The following is a 14,781-nucleotide window of genomic DNA, read 5'->3' on the forward strand; positions in this document are numbered from 1 at the left end:
ACAAAAGTGCCAAGTGAGGCATAGATGATGCACAGATAGTAGCTTTACTTCCCACCGCCGGCAGGAAAATGGGGATTTTAAAATATTTCTTTTATAATCGCTAATAAATCAGCACTTAGAAATCACTTAGTTTACAGAAGGATCGTGTAGAGAAGTATCAGAACTGGTGCAATGAGGCGCAGGTCAACCCCAAGGGATAATATCACTACTTTTATTACATCTACTACCTGTGTTTTTATATATTTGTCCAGTTCTGGCAGTGGTTGCTCTTTTGAGGTTTCACATTACATCTTGTCAGACACTAGAGACAGGGTTTAGGGAACCAGCTTTCACACTGATTTTTGGGATTAAAGGGGAGGTGGCCGCGGACTAGAGTTTTGGATGGATTACACCATTAATGTGTTAGGATTTTGCATGAAATAACTACAACGTAATTAAGGTGACCATACAATAAGAATTTGGATACAGTAAGGTCATTAAGGTGACCATGAACTAAGATTTTGGATGAATTATGCCAGTAAGGTGGCCATACACTATGATTTTTGATGAAGTAAGCCACTAAGTTGACCATGTGCTAGGAGATTGGATGAAATAAGCGAATAAGGTGGTCATAAAATAAAAATTTGATGAAGTAGGCCCGTAAGGTGGCCATACACTAGGATTTTGGATGAACTAAGCCACTAAGGTGGTCATGTGCTAGGAGATTGGACGAAATAAGCTAATTAGGTGGCCATACCATAAGAATTAGGATGAAGTAGGCCACTAAGGTGGCCATACACTATGTTTTTCGATGAAGTATCCACTAAGTTGGCCATGTGCTAGGAGATTGGACGATTATGTGGCCATACAAAAAGAATTAGGACGAAGTAGGCCAGTAAGGTGGCCATACACTAGGATTTTGGATGAAGTAAGCCACTTAGGTGGCCATGTGTTAGAAGATTGGATTAAATAAGCCAATTAGGTGGCCATACAATAAGAATTAGGATGAAGTAGGCTAGTAAGGTGGCCATACACTAGGATTTTGTAGACAGTAAGGCACTAAGGTGGCTCTGTGCTAGGAGAGTGGATGAAATAAGCTAATAAGGTGGCTATACAATAAGAATTTGATGAAGCAGGCCGGTAAGGTGGCCATACAGTAGGATTTTGGAGGAAGTACGCCAGTAAGGTGGACATACACTAGCAATTTGGAGGAAGTAGACCAGTAAGGTGGCCATACACTAGGATTTTGAATAACGTAAGCCACTAAGGTGGCCATGTGCTAAGAGATTGGATGAAATAAGCTAATAAGGTGACTATACAATAAGAATTTGGATGGAGCAGGTGAGTAAGGTGGCCATATACTAGGATTTTGGATGAAGTAGGCCATTAAGATGGCCGTACACTAGGATTTTGGATGAAGTAGGCCAGTAAGGTGGACATACACTAGGATTTTGGATGAAGAAAGCAAGTAAGATGGCCATACACTAAGATTTTGGAGAAAGTAAGCCACTAAGATGGCCATGTGCTGGATGAAGTAGGCCAGTAAGGTGGCCATACACTATGATTTTAGAGGAAGTAGACCAGTAAAGTGGCCATACACTAGGATTTTGGAGGAAGTAGGCCAGTAAGGTGGCCTTACACTAGAATTTTAGATGAAATAGGCCAATAAGGTGGCCATACAATAGGATTTTGGATGAAGTAGGCCAGTAAGGTGGCCATACACTAGGATTTTGGAGCAAGTAGTCTAGTAAGGTGGCCATATACTAGGATTTTGGAGGAAGTAAGCCGCTAAGGTGGCGATGTGCTAAGAGATTGGATGAAATAAGCTAATAAGGTGGTCATATAATAAAAATTTAGATGAAGCAGGCGAGTAAGGTGGCCATACACTAGTATTTTGGATGAAGTAGGCTACTAAGATGGCCATACACTAAGATTTTGGAGAAAGTAAGCCACTAAGATGGCTATGTGCTATGAGACTGGATGAAATAAGCCAATGTGGCCATACATTAAGTATTTGGATTTAATACGCCAATAAGGTGAAAATACGCTAGGATTTTGGTTACAGTAAAGCTATTAAGGTGACCCTGAACTATGATTGTGAATTAAGTATGCAAGTAAGGTGGCTTTGGAGTAGGATTTTGGAAGGCGTAAGCCATTACAGTAGCCAATTCCAAAGGCCTTGAATAGAGAAAGCCATAAAGGAGCCATACATTAAGATTTTGGATGGAGTAAGTCATTAAGGCGGCCATTCACTAAGATTTTCGATGGAGTAAAGGCCCCGTCACACGCAGCGACGTATCTAATGATATATCGCCGGGGTCACGGATTCCATGACGCACATCCGGCATCTTTAGCGACGTCGTTGTGTGTGACACCAACGAGTGGCCGTTAACGATGGAAAATACTCACCTTATCGTTCATCGTTGACACATCGTTCATTTTCCAAAAATCGTTGATTGTTGAGGACGCAGGTTGTTCGTCATTCTCGACGCAGCACACATTGCTACGTGTGACACCTCGGGAACGACGAACTACAGCTTACCTGCGGCCGCCGGCAATGAGGAAGGAAGGAGGTGGGCGGGATGTTACGGCAGCTCATCTCCGCCCCTCCGCTTCTATTGGCCGGCCGCTTAGTGACGCCGCACAAACCGCCCCCTTAGAAAGGAGGCAGTTCGCCGGCAACAGCAACGTTGCTAGGCAGGTAAGTCGGTGTCACGACTGCTAACGATATTGTGCGCCACAGGCAACGATTTGCCCGTGATGCACAAACGACGGGGGCGGGTACGCTCGCTAGCGATATTGCTGCGTGTGACGGGGCCTTTAGACAATAATGTGACCATGCACTTGGATTTTGAATAAATTAAGCCAATAAGCTGGCCCTCTAATAAGCGATGGAATTAAAAAAAAGCCAATAAGGTGGCCATACAATTACATTTTGGATGAGCTAAGGCAGTAAGGTATACTATGATTTGGAATTTAGTACACAATTAAGGTGTCCATACACGAGGATTTAGGATACAGTAAGCCAGGTGGCCATGTGCTAGGAAAGACAGCTTTTGGTGCGTCTTTTTCAACTGCAGATTTATAAGTGTTGCCCAATGCTTGTTGTACATTATAGTTTTATCCTGAAGAAGAGGCCACATTGCCTCGAAACTCATAGATAAATAAAACCTGTATATTTTAGTCTGACTAATCGTTTCGCTACATTGGCAGCACAAAAGAACTACTTTCTACCTCATCATATCTCAGTTTGGTGTCTTTACACCTGTGGATCTGCAGCAGCATTTAGCTACATAGTGGTTGTATCTCACAAAACCACCCCAGATGTAGAGATTCATTTATCATCCCTGTTTCATCAGGTATCACCCTATTACTCTTTTTATTTTCACCTCTATTTCACTTCAAGTTCCCTAGTGACTGCCACTGTGCTCAGTATTCGAGCTCCAATTACTCATAAATAGTACAATTCAAATGTTATCTTTAAATAGGGCTTAAGCAGACCTTTTTAGGGTCAGTAGCTTTTATTGCTGTAGCTTCTCTTGTTATCTTGCTGTACGCTCTTGAGAATTCAGTGTCTTGTGATGGTTAGTCAAGTGTATGTCAGTACAATTTGCATATGTGATGCTCCCCCACCCACCTCCCAGTGCATTCATTATCACTGCTTTGAGGTGGGAGGGAGTATGGGGGGGCAGCAGTGCAAACTCAGTTCAGATTTACTATCACTGATACCAGCACTGAGAGATGGGAGGGGGAGCAGTGAATATGTAGTTTGTATTTACATACACTTGACTAGTTAGTAAGTCACACTGAATTCTCCGGAACTTACAATAAGATAACAGGAGAAGGTACAGTAATAAAATGTAAGGTTTTTTTTAAAGATAACATTAGTATTGTACTAGAAAATCACCTGACAGATTCCCTTTAAGAGTACTGAGCACCCGAGCATGGTAGTGCCCGCTCATCACTAGTTATGAGTACAGAGCACCCGAGCATGGTAGTGCTCGCTCATCACTAGTTACGAGTACTGAGCCCCCGAGCATGGTAGTGCCCGCTCATCACTAGTTACGAGTACTGAGCACCTGAGCATGGTAGTGCCCGCTCATCACTAGTTACGAGTACTGAGCACCTGAGCATGGTAGTGCCTGCTCATCACTAGTTACGAGTACCGAGCACCCGAGCATGGTAGTGCCCGCTCATCACTAGTTACGAGTACCGAGCACCCGAGCATGGTAGTGCTCGCTCATCACTAGTTATGAGTACCGAGCACCCGAGCATGGTAGTGCCTGCTCATCACTAGTTACGAGTACTGAGCACCCGAGCATGGTAGTGCTCACTCATCACTAGTTATGAGTACCGAGCACCCGAGCATGGTAGTGCCTGCGCATCACTAGTTACGAGTACTGAGCACCTGAGCATGGTAGTGCCCGCTCATCACTAGTTACCAGCACTGAGCACCTGAGCATGGTAGTGCCCGCTCATCACTAGTTACCAGTACTGAGCACCTGACCATGGTAGTGCCCGCTCATCACTAGTTACGAGTACAGAGCACCCGAGCAAGGTAGTGCCCACTCATCACTAGATACGAGTACTGTGCACCCGAGCATGGTATTGCCCGCTCATCACTAGTTACCAGTACTGAGCACCTGAGCATGGTAGTGCCCGCTCATCACTAGATACGAGTACTGTGCACCCGAGCATGGTAGTGCCCTCTCATCACTAGTTACCAGTACTGAGCACCTGAGCATGGTAGTGCCCGCTCATCACTAGATACGAGTACTGTGCACCCGAGCATGGTAGTGCCCTCTCATCACTAGTTACCAGTACTGAGCACCTGAGCATGGTAGTGCCTGCTCATCACTAGTTACGAGTACTGAGCACCCGAGCATGGTAGTGCTCACTCATCACTAGTTATGAGTACCAAGTACCCGAACATGGTAGTGCCTGCGCATCACTAGTTACGAGTACTGAGCACCTGAGCATGGTAGTGCCCGCTCATCACTAGTTACCAGCACTGAGCACCTAAGCATGGTAGTGCCCGCTCATCACTAGTTACCAGTACTGAGCACCTGACCATGGTAGTGCCCGCTCATCACTAGTTACGAGTACAGAGCACCCGAGCATGGTAGTGCCCACTCATCACTAGATACGAGTACTGTGCACCCGAGCATGGTATTGCCCGCTCATCACTAGTTACCAGTACTGAGCACCTGAGCATGGTAGTGCCCGCTCATCACTAGATACGAGTACTGAGCACCCGAGCATGGTAGTGCCCGCTCATCACTAGTTACCAGTACTGAGCACCTGAGCATGGTAGTGCCCGCTCATCACTAGATACGAGTACTGTGCACCCGAGCATGGTAGTGCCCTCTCATCACTAGTTACGAGTACAGAGCACCCGAGCATGGTAGTGTCCGCTCATCACTAGTTACCAGTACTGAGCACCTGAGCATGGTAGTGCCCGCTCATTACTAGTTACCAGTACTGAGCACCCGAGCATGGTAGTGCTCGCTCATCACTAGTTACCAGTACTGAGCCCCCGAGCATGGTAGTGCCCGCTCATCACTAGTTACGAGTACAGAGCACCCGAGCATGGTAGTGTCCGCTCATCACTAGTTACGAGTACAGAGCACCCGAGCATAGTATTGCCGCTCATCACTAGTTACCAGTACTGAGCACCTGAGCATGGTAGTGCCCGCTCATCACTAGTTATGAGTACTGAGCAGAAGTTTCGATATTTTCTTATCTAAGTTTGTTACCTTTAGCAGGTCCGATCATATTGATACAATGAGCTGTATACGCCTTTAACAATCATTCCCCAGTAGATTCTACACTGTCTGCACTTTTTAAGATCTGCTTTGCACATACAATTCATTAAAATGAATCAATCATGAAAAAAAAAGAAAAAAAAAGAAAAGAAAATATATTCTAATGATTTCTGGGAGACTAACGGGAAAATGTGATACATTAATTAGCTAAATGATGTAAATTAGGACAGATAATCTCAAAAAAGAAAGGCGCTTGTATTTTCTCTGTAGAGTATATCTGTAACTGGGGCTAATTTGCATACACAAAGTAATTAACTGCTATATGTACTTGTGAAATATTACAGAATCAGACTCATTTATTTCACAGCTGACCTCCAAATGTTTTAGACGTGTAACACCTCCCCCTCCCGAACTCAAAATTTACCATAAAGCCCAAAATATTAATCAAAACAGAAAATAGAAGCTTTTTTGGCCGGGAAGGGACGATTTATTAAGACTGACGTCTCGTCAGCCGGGATTATTAGAAAGTGCGTTTGGAGTAAGATGGATTTAATTTAATAACTCCTTAAGGACGCAGCCAAATTTTGTTTTTGCGTTTTCCTTTTTTTTATACTCTTCTTCTAAGATTCATAATATTACAGTAGAACCTCAGCTTACGAGTAACTTGGTGCGCGAGTATTTCGCTATATGAGTAAAGTTTGCTGTAAATTTTTAACTTGGTTTACGAGCAATGCTTTGCTGTATGAGCAGATACTCGCCGCACACACTTCCGGGTCCGTACTTTCACCGCACTCTGACCCGCTCTTGCAGTCCACACAAACACACACACACACACACACACACACACACACACTATTCTCACCTATCCCCGTTCCCTCGGCGGTCTCTAACGTGGTTCTTGTAGTCCGCAGGTATGTGGATCCGGTAACCATCACGACCGATGAAGGAACTTCCGTTGTCAGTGCTTCTCAGAGGCAGCGCGCTGACCAATCATAGGAAAGCAGCTCATGCCTTTGACGTCAGCATGCTGGCCAATCAGAGGCAAGCGTATGACATCTGCTGCTGAGGCGCTGACTGCGAAAGCGCCTGCATCGGTCACGATGGTTACCCGATACACATAACTGCGGACTACAAGAACCAGGTGAGAGGCCGCCGAGGGAACGGGGATAGGTGAGCATAATATATATGTGTGTGTGTGTGTATATATGTATATAATATTATACTGTGTTTGTATGTATGTGTATATATGTATATACTGTGTATGTATGTATATATGTGTGTGTGTGTGTATATATGTATATAATATTATACTGTGTTTGTATGTATGTGTGTGTGTGTGTGTGTGTAATGGCACAATAGGGGACCAGGATGGGACATTACTACAAGTTGTGGAACGAACTGGCTGAGTTTCAATGATTTCCTATGGGAAATTTTGCTTTTCTAGACGAGTAACTTGGTTTACGAGCACACTCCCAGAACGGATTGTTCTTGTAAACCAAGGTTCTACTGTATTATTATTTGGTCGGTATAGCATATTAGAACTTGTTTTGTTGTGGGACGAGTTAGGCTGTGTGCACACTCTGCATTTTCTTTGCTTTTTTTTTTTAAATGCGTTTTTTCTTGCAGATTTTAATCACTCTGCAAGGGAAAACGCATCTCCAGCAAAGTCTATGAGAATCCTGCATACGCTGCAGATTTTGGTGCAGAAAAAACCTGAACCAAACAATGATTTTTTTCAAGCGTTTTTCCTATCAGAATGCAAACAAAAGCAATAAAAAATGCATCTAAAAAATGCAAAAAAAACCATATTTCCTGCCAAACGTTGCAGCTTTTGGTGCAGAAAATCTGCAATGTGGGAACATACCCCTACGCTGTGGTTTTTTAGGGATTTTTTTATTCTTTTTTTTTTCAAAATCTAAAAAATGTCTCTTCTGAAGCCAGCACAGTCTATAAGATTGCTGAAGTGCAGTCCAAATGTGGTGGAGGGTACAGGGCAGGCAGCGGTGGTAGGAAAGATAGCAGGGGGGACAACAGGTCACAGCACAGCCTGTCGTTAACCTCTCACCTCCCTGTCGCCGCACCACACACACAGGAGGACTCCATAACAGTTTCAGGCGACATCACATAAAGTCCAATCAAAGTTTCTTTTCTCAAAACAAACCAACTTTATTTTTCGTTATCTTCCGCATCATCTCGGTCCGCGCTTCGCCGGCACCGGTATTTTTCCCATAGGGGTGTCTTACATCTTTTCCTCTCATATATTTTAGCAATAGTCCGTATCTCTGGCACCTGGGTACTTTCTGTCACCTCTAAGCCTCTCCTTCCATCATTACGATTCACACTGGCATGAACCATCCCAAGGCCATCCAGCCATACCCTTCTACCTGAGGGCGCACTGACCTTTCAGTGAGTGAGGAATTCAGCCAGATGAAACGGACACCAGACGCCCTCTCCCTGGGGGACGCCTTTGATCGATCTGGACCAGATCCCGTGTGCCACGGCTGCAGGGGGTGACCCATAGGATCAGAATTGTAATGGTGTGGTTATTACTAGTACATCTTTCCAGGGACTTTTCTGTTTCCTTCCCTCGATCACTTCCTTTTATATAACCTACTCTCCTCCCATTTCTCTCTCCTAGGCTGCTTTGGGTAGTTTTGATAAAATAATGGTTTAATCAGCAGTACATTATCATTACAGGACTACTTGGCATGCTGCAGGTAGTCCAGCATATTCATGAGCTCTCTATAACTGCTAGATCTGCAGCAGGGAAAACATTGATTGTATCAAAATGACAGCAAACAGCTCAGTAAGTGACACATCGCTGGAATCAGGGTCTCTGTCTCTACATTATGCTGCTGTCAGAAGAGAGAGCAAAACCTGGTGACACATTCACTTTAATATCCAGTAGGGTTTTATGGACGTGACAGTACCAGATATGCTTGTATTTTATTTTTAACTGGAGAAAAACAAACTGCTTCAAATTTTATGTTTTTTTTTTATATATATTTCTATTTTATTTTTTTACATTATGCTTAACTTTTTTAGTCCCTATGCTGATGTAATTTAAAAGTAATAGGTTATACCTCCTATACCAAGTCCATCCCACTTGTGGAAAATGGAATAACACGTGACAAGCACTAAAATGTGTGACCGCTTCTGACAATACTGGTGCAAAGCCCCTGCTGTTTCCCTGAAAATAAGACATACCCCAAGAATAAACCCTAGTGGAATTTTGTTTGTTTTTGAGTATGCATAAAATATAAGCCCGACTTCAAAAATAAGCCCTAGTTGCGGTTCCATAAGGAAGCGTTCAAGCAGCTAAAAAAGTTAAAAAAGTAAAGTAAAGTAAAAAAGAGTACAACAGGACACTTCATCAAAAAAGAAGACACCCCCAAGAGAAAGCAGACACCCCCAAAAGAAAGCAGACATCCCCAAAAGAAAGCAGATATCCCCAAAAGAAAGCAGACATCCCCAAAAGAAAGCAGACACCCCCAAAAGAAAGCAGACACCCCCAAAAGAAAGAAGACATCCCCTGAAGAAAGACACCCCCAAAAGAAAGCAGACAGCCCCAAAAGAAAGCAGACACCACTAAAAGAAAAAGAGGACACCCTCAATAGAAAGCAGACATCTCCAAAAGAAAGCAGACACCACCAAAAGAAAGAAGCCACCCCCCAAAGAAAAAAATATTGCACTCACCAGACCCCAAGCAATTACAGTTGGGAATTGCTGATGGTGGATGGGCTCTCACACAGAGATCTGTGTCACAGTCAGGTCCCTCGCCATTCCAACTGCATTGCACTGCAGCTCTCACACACAGATCGGGTACCAGGATCACTCCGCGCAAGTGATACTGCTTCCAGTCACCAGGGGGAGCCAACCACTGTACAACGCACGGGGACTTGACAGTGATGCATATTTGTATGTGAGAGCCCATTCACTTGCCAACTCTATTTCCTTGGGGTCTGGTAAGTGCGATTCTTTTAACGGGTCTCTGCTTTCTTTTGGGGGTAAACGTAGCAGTACATAGGGAATGATAAATGTAAGCAGGTAATTTAAACCATAGTAAATATGGCATGTACCCACCACTATAGGATTGAGAATAGCAAATCAGATAAGAAAATGTGCATCTGACCCAGTAATAGGAGTAACACAAAATGTTGATGTTCCAGAATGTGATGACGGGATTAGATTTGAATAAATGTTGATTTTTTTTTTTGTTGAAGAATAAATGTGGATTATTGTTCATGGGAAAATATATAACAGCCCTAGAGCAAAAAATAATATAAGACCCTGTTTTATTTTCGGGGAAACACAGTATTATATCTGCTCATTGGAACCCTCAAACTTTTAGGCTTAAATTTGCATGAAGAAGAAGAAGGAAGAAGAAGAAAGAAGAAGAAGAAGAAGAAGAAGAAGGAGGAAAAAGAAGGAAGAAGAAGAAGGAAGAAGAAGAAGAAGGAAGAAGAAGAAAGAAGAAGAAGAAGAAGAAGGAGGAAAAAGAAGGAGGAAGAAGAAGGAGGAAGAAGAAGGAGGAAGAAGAAGGAGGAAGAAGAAGGAGGAAGAAGAAGGAGGAAAAAGAAGGAAGAAGAAGAAGGAAGAAGAAGAAGGAAGAAGAAGAAGGAAGAAGAAGGAAGAAGAATGAAGAAGAAGGAAGAAGAAGAAGGAAGAAGAAGAAGGAAGAAGAAGGAAGAAGAAGGAAGAAGGAAGAAGGGGAAGAAGGAGGAAGAAGATGAAGATGAAGATGAAGAAGAAGGAGGAAGAAGAAGGAAGAAGAAGGAAGAAGAAGGAGAAGTAGAGAAGAAGAAGGAGAAGGAGAAGGAGAAGAAGAGAGGAGGAGAAGAAGAAGAAGAAGAAGAAGAGAGGAGAAGAAGAAGAAGAAGAGAGGAGAAGAAGAAGAAGAAGGAGAAGGACTCGATACGGACTCCTTACTTTCAGTGATGTCACCATTTTCCTTCCTCAGCTGTACATGGAAAGTGGCAAGCGATCCAAGGACAACTTCTAAGGTTTCTTCTCCTAAGATAGTGATCTTCGTTGCAACATCTAAAATAATATTTATGGCAGATATAAAACAACAGCAAAAAGGTATAAAGAAAATATAACAAGACATTTTCAGAACTTCACCAAACTTTATTTCCAGGTTAAAATAAAGCACCGGCGATACGCGCAGAACGCGATGCTTCATGGACACGGGCAATAAAGTAGAATTTTAGTTGGGACTTAATAGAAAATGACAAAGCAGAAGGAAGCTTGTAATAAAAATTCCTTTTACACTGGAATATAATTTAATAATTGATTCGGCCATAGATCATTATTTTATACTCCTGTCCCGTGTGCCTGGTGCGGTGTACAAAACAAGCGCTGCTAACCCATGTCTCAGTGCGGCGGCTCAGATTGTAAGCTCCGGCTTCACAGGGTTTCTTTTATCTGCTGATATTTGTAATAAATGACATAGGAGAAATAAAGAATACTGCAGTAATCTAAATCCTATTCTGGAAGTCATTGTACAGATCATTTGCCCCTAAGAAAGGAGAAATACCCTAAGATACAATAGTGAAATTCACGCCAACAATTGGCACAAATACATGGATAAATTAAAGGGGCTGTCCAGTATTTTTATATTGAATGCCTATCTTGTCTTGCTTCCCCAGTGTTTTATTCTAGTGCAGCGGTGGGGCTAGCATCTCTCACCTGCCCACTCACTAGCCAGGGACTATTGTAAGATCTTTTCAGGGCTTCAGGTTGCTGCTCGGCGACAGGGGAGAAACCTGCATAGGGACTGGCTAGGAGTACATGTTACAGTGGCAGGTAAGTGAAGGAGGTGTCCATCTTCCCTCTCACTAGTCCTAGTCAATGCCAGATCGGTATGGGTTTGACACCTTGCCCCACCAATCAACTCTTTCCCTGTCGGGCTAGGTATGGGGAAGTACCAAGCGAAAGGGAATGGAAGTGGGAAACCCTGTGTCTAGAGAAGGGGAGATGGTGATCCCTGACCAAACCTTCCGCTGGCCCCTGGCTTCCCTCAACGCCCTAGATAGGTTCTACAGCTATGTGCCGAGCAGGATACCGGGCCCTGGCTCCCCTGATCACAGTAGATAGGTTCCACACCCGTGCGTCAAGCAGGTTACCAGGCCCTTGCTTACCTGATCACAGTAGATAGGTTCCGCACCTGTGCACCAATCAGGATGCCGGGCCCTGGCTCCCCTGATCACAGTAAACACGTTCCGCACCTATGCGCCGAGTAGGATATTGGGCCCTGGCTCCCCTGATCACAGTAAACACGTTCTGCACCTATGCGCCGAGTAGCATACCGGGCCCTGGCTCCCCTGATCACAGTAGATAGGTTCCGCACCTATGCACCAAGCAAGATACCTCGCCCTGGATTACCCTGCATAGGGCCCTAGGTAAGGAATGGATGGGATGAGTGCTTAGTCAACCCCACTAAGTTCTAAAGAAGAGACAGGGGACACAAACAAGTCTGTGCTGTGACAGTTATGACCTTAGGCTGGCCATGTACATTTGATACCTGTTAGACCGACAGCTCTCACACTCACACTCACACTTGTTTAGGTCAAGCATGTGTTATGTATGAAGAGAGGGAAGTAAGTTGCTGCTAAACTCCTGTATCCAAAGATTGGGTTCCTTGAAAATTAAAGGATTGGGCATGTTGAAACCCAACAGCCTGAACTTTTGCTACCCCAACATAACCTATTGGAGGCTCATATACACTGCCGACATAGGTCAATACTATGTGTAAGGGCAGCTCTAAAAGACCAAGAAATTGCAACGTAGAGCGACACAAGAATTCCCATTTTCATGTTCCTTCGTAAGTAGAGGAAGGATCCATTTGTACGCATTTCCCAGAACGGTAACCTGTATCTACATCTCTATTCTCAGGCTGGACCGCGGTAACAGGATCCCCATAAAGCAGCAGGTGGGAGAGGACCTGGGACTGACGGGAATCAGCCATCAGGCCTTTCCCACAGATGATGTGAAGCATATTGACCTTCATAGTTGATGAGAAGCATGCACAATGTCATACTCCGCATACTTCCCGGACGGAGAGCGGACACGCTTCCATGTGCCCCATTGTGCACTCTTCCAGTCGGTCATACATGGCTCCCACATTGTGTCTGCGGCGGTGTGCAGATAGCGAGCTCATGGGATACCATCATTACAGTCTCCGGAGGGATGGACGGTCTGGCACTGGGAAATATGCCACATCTGGAGATACTCAGAAGTCACATCTACAAGATTAATGACTGAAGTGTTGCATGCAGCTTAACTGAAGCTCACTGCAGAAACCGAGCGTCAGCTGCGTGACGAGAGCTACAGACCCCAGCCAGGGAAAGAATGAGGGCAAGACGGGGGATGATTTATACTCTGCAGTGTCCTGCGTGGAATAGGCAGGAACTGTTACATTGTGGAGGTTTAGTGAAGAGTGTAAGGGCGGCTGTGAAGGGTCCGCTCTACTGGAAGCTTTATAGTCCCAGGAAACTTGTAGACATATATATGAAATAGTGAGGTATGCTAGGTACTGGCCGAGGGTAACGGGATAACCCCGCGCTCAGGAGCAAACCACTCCCGGACTGATTGGCCAATAATGCAATAACTATTATTTTCCCCATGGGATCCGGAGGTCTGGCTAAAGATTCCAGCTGCAAAAGCTACAGGGAAGATATTGTGATGCATACCTGTGCTTTCACTATAATCTGCAGGTGCATCTACCGGCCTAATAAGTGCAAGGACTATCCCAAAACCTCTTCCAGCCTAATGTGTGCAGGAACTATCCCAAAACCTCTGCAGGTGCATCTACCGGCCTAATATGTGCAGGAACTAGCCCAAAACCTCTGCAGGTACATCTACCAGCCTAATGTGTGCAGGAACTAGCCCAAAACCTCTGCAGGTACATCTACCAGCCTAATGTGTGCAGGAACTAGCCAAAAACGTCTTCCAGCCTAATGTGTGCAGGAACTAGCCCAAAACCTCTGCAGGTGCATCTACCGGCCTAATATGTGCAGGAACTAGCCCAAAACCTCTGCAGGTACATCTACCAGCCTAATGTGTGCAGGAACTAGCCCAAAACCTCTGCAGGTACATCTACCAGCCTAATGTGTGCAGGAACTAGCCAAAAACGTCTTCCAGCCTAATGTGTGCAGGAACTAGCCCAAAACCTCTGCAGGTGCATCTACCGGCCTAATATGTGCAGGAACTAGCCCAAAACCTCTGCAGGTACATCTACCAGCCTAATGTGTGCAGGAACTAGCCCAAAACCTCTGCAGGTACATCTACCAGCCTAATGTGTGCAGGAACTAGCCAAAAACGTCTTCCAGCCTAATGTGTGCAGGAACTATCCTAAAACCTCTGCAGGTACATCTACCAGCCTAATATGTGCAGGAACTATCCCCAAACCTCTTCCAGCCTAATGTATGCAGGAACTATCCCAAAACCTCTGCAGGTACATCTACCAGCCTAATGTGTGCAGGAACTAGCCCAAAACCTCTGCAGGTGCATCTACCAGCCTAATGTGTGCAGGAACTAGCCCAAAACCTCTGCAGGTGCATCTACCAGCCTAATGTGTGCAGGAACTAGCCCAAAACCTCTGCAGGTGCATCTACCAGCCTAATATGTGCAGAAACTATCCCCAAACCTCTTCCAGCTTAACATGGGCAGGAACTGTCCCAAAACCTCTGTAAGTGCATCTACAAGCCTAATATATGAAGGAGGTATCCCAAAACCTTTGCAGGTGCATCTACCAGCCTAATATGTGCAGGACGTATACCAAAACCTCTTCCAGCCTAATATGGGCAGGAACTATCCCAAAACCTCTTTAGGTGCATCTACTAGTCCAATATGTGCAGGAACTATCCCAATTCTCAATCTGTGTAACTTGCCATAGGCTATTTTTTCAGTACGGGTTCTTCCTCTATCAATATTCTGGCAGCACTAATAATAATGAGGGGATTGGGTGAAATTTCTCTTTCGGTGCACATATCAGTCTAATGTGTCCAAAAATTACCACATTTTCTCATTTTTTGTA

The 14,781-nt window shown here is 44.5% G+C and overlaps 1 protein-coding gene across 1 annotated transcript in view; it reads right to left on the reverse strand.

The window, feature by feature from the left end:
- The window catches only part of MORN1 (MORN repeat containing 1), a 519,059-nt gene that overhangs the window by 345,278 nt on the left and 159,000 nt on the right, over positions 1-14,781 (reverse strand). Inside the window, exon 8 of the mRNA XM_075329305.1 lies at positions 10,674-10,784. Within this exon, the coding sequence (XP_075185420.1) occupies positions 10,674-10,784 (111 nt within the window). The remainder of the gene's footprint in view (positions 1-10,673; positions 10,785-14,781) is intronic.

Source organism: Anomaloglossus baeobatrachus, chromosome 11, assembly GCF_048569485.1.
Source record: "Anomaloglossus baeobatrachus isolate aAnoBae1 chromosome 11, aAnoBae1.hap1, whole genome shotgun sequence".
Taxonomy (NCBI): domain Eukaryota; kingdom Metazoa; phylum Chordata; class Amphibia; order Anura; family Aromobatidae; genus Anomaloglossus; species Anomaloglossus baeobatrachus.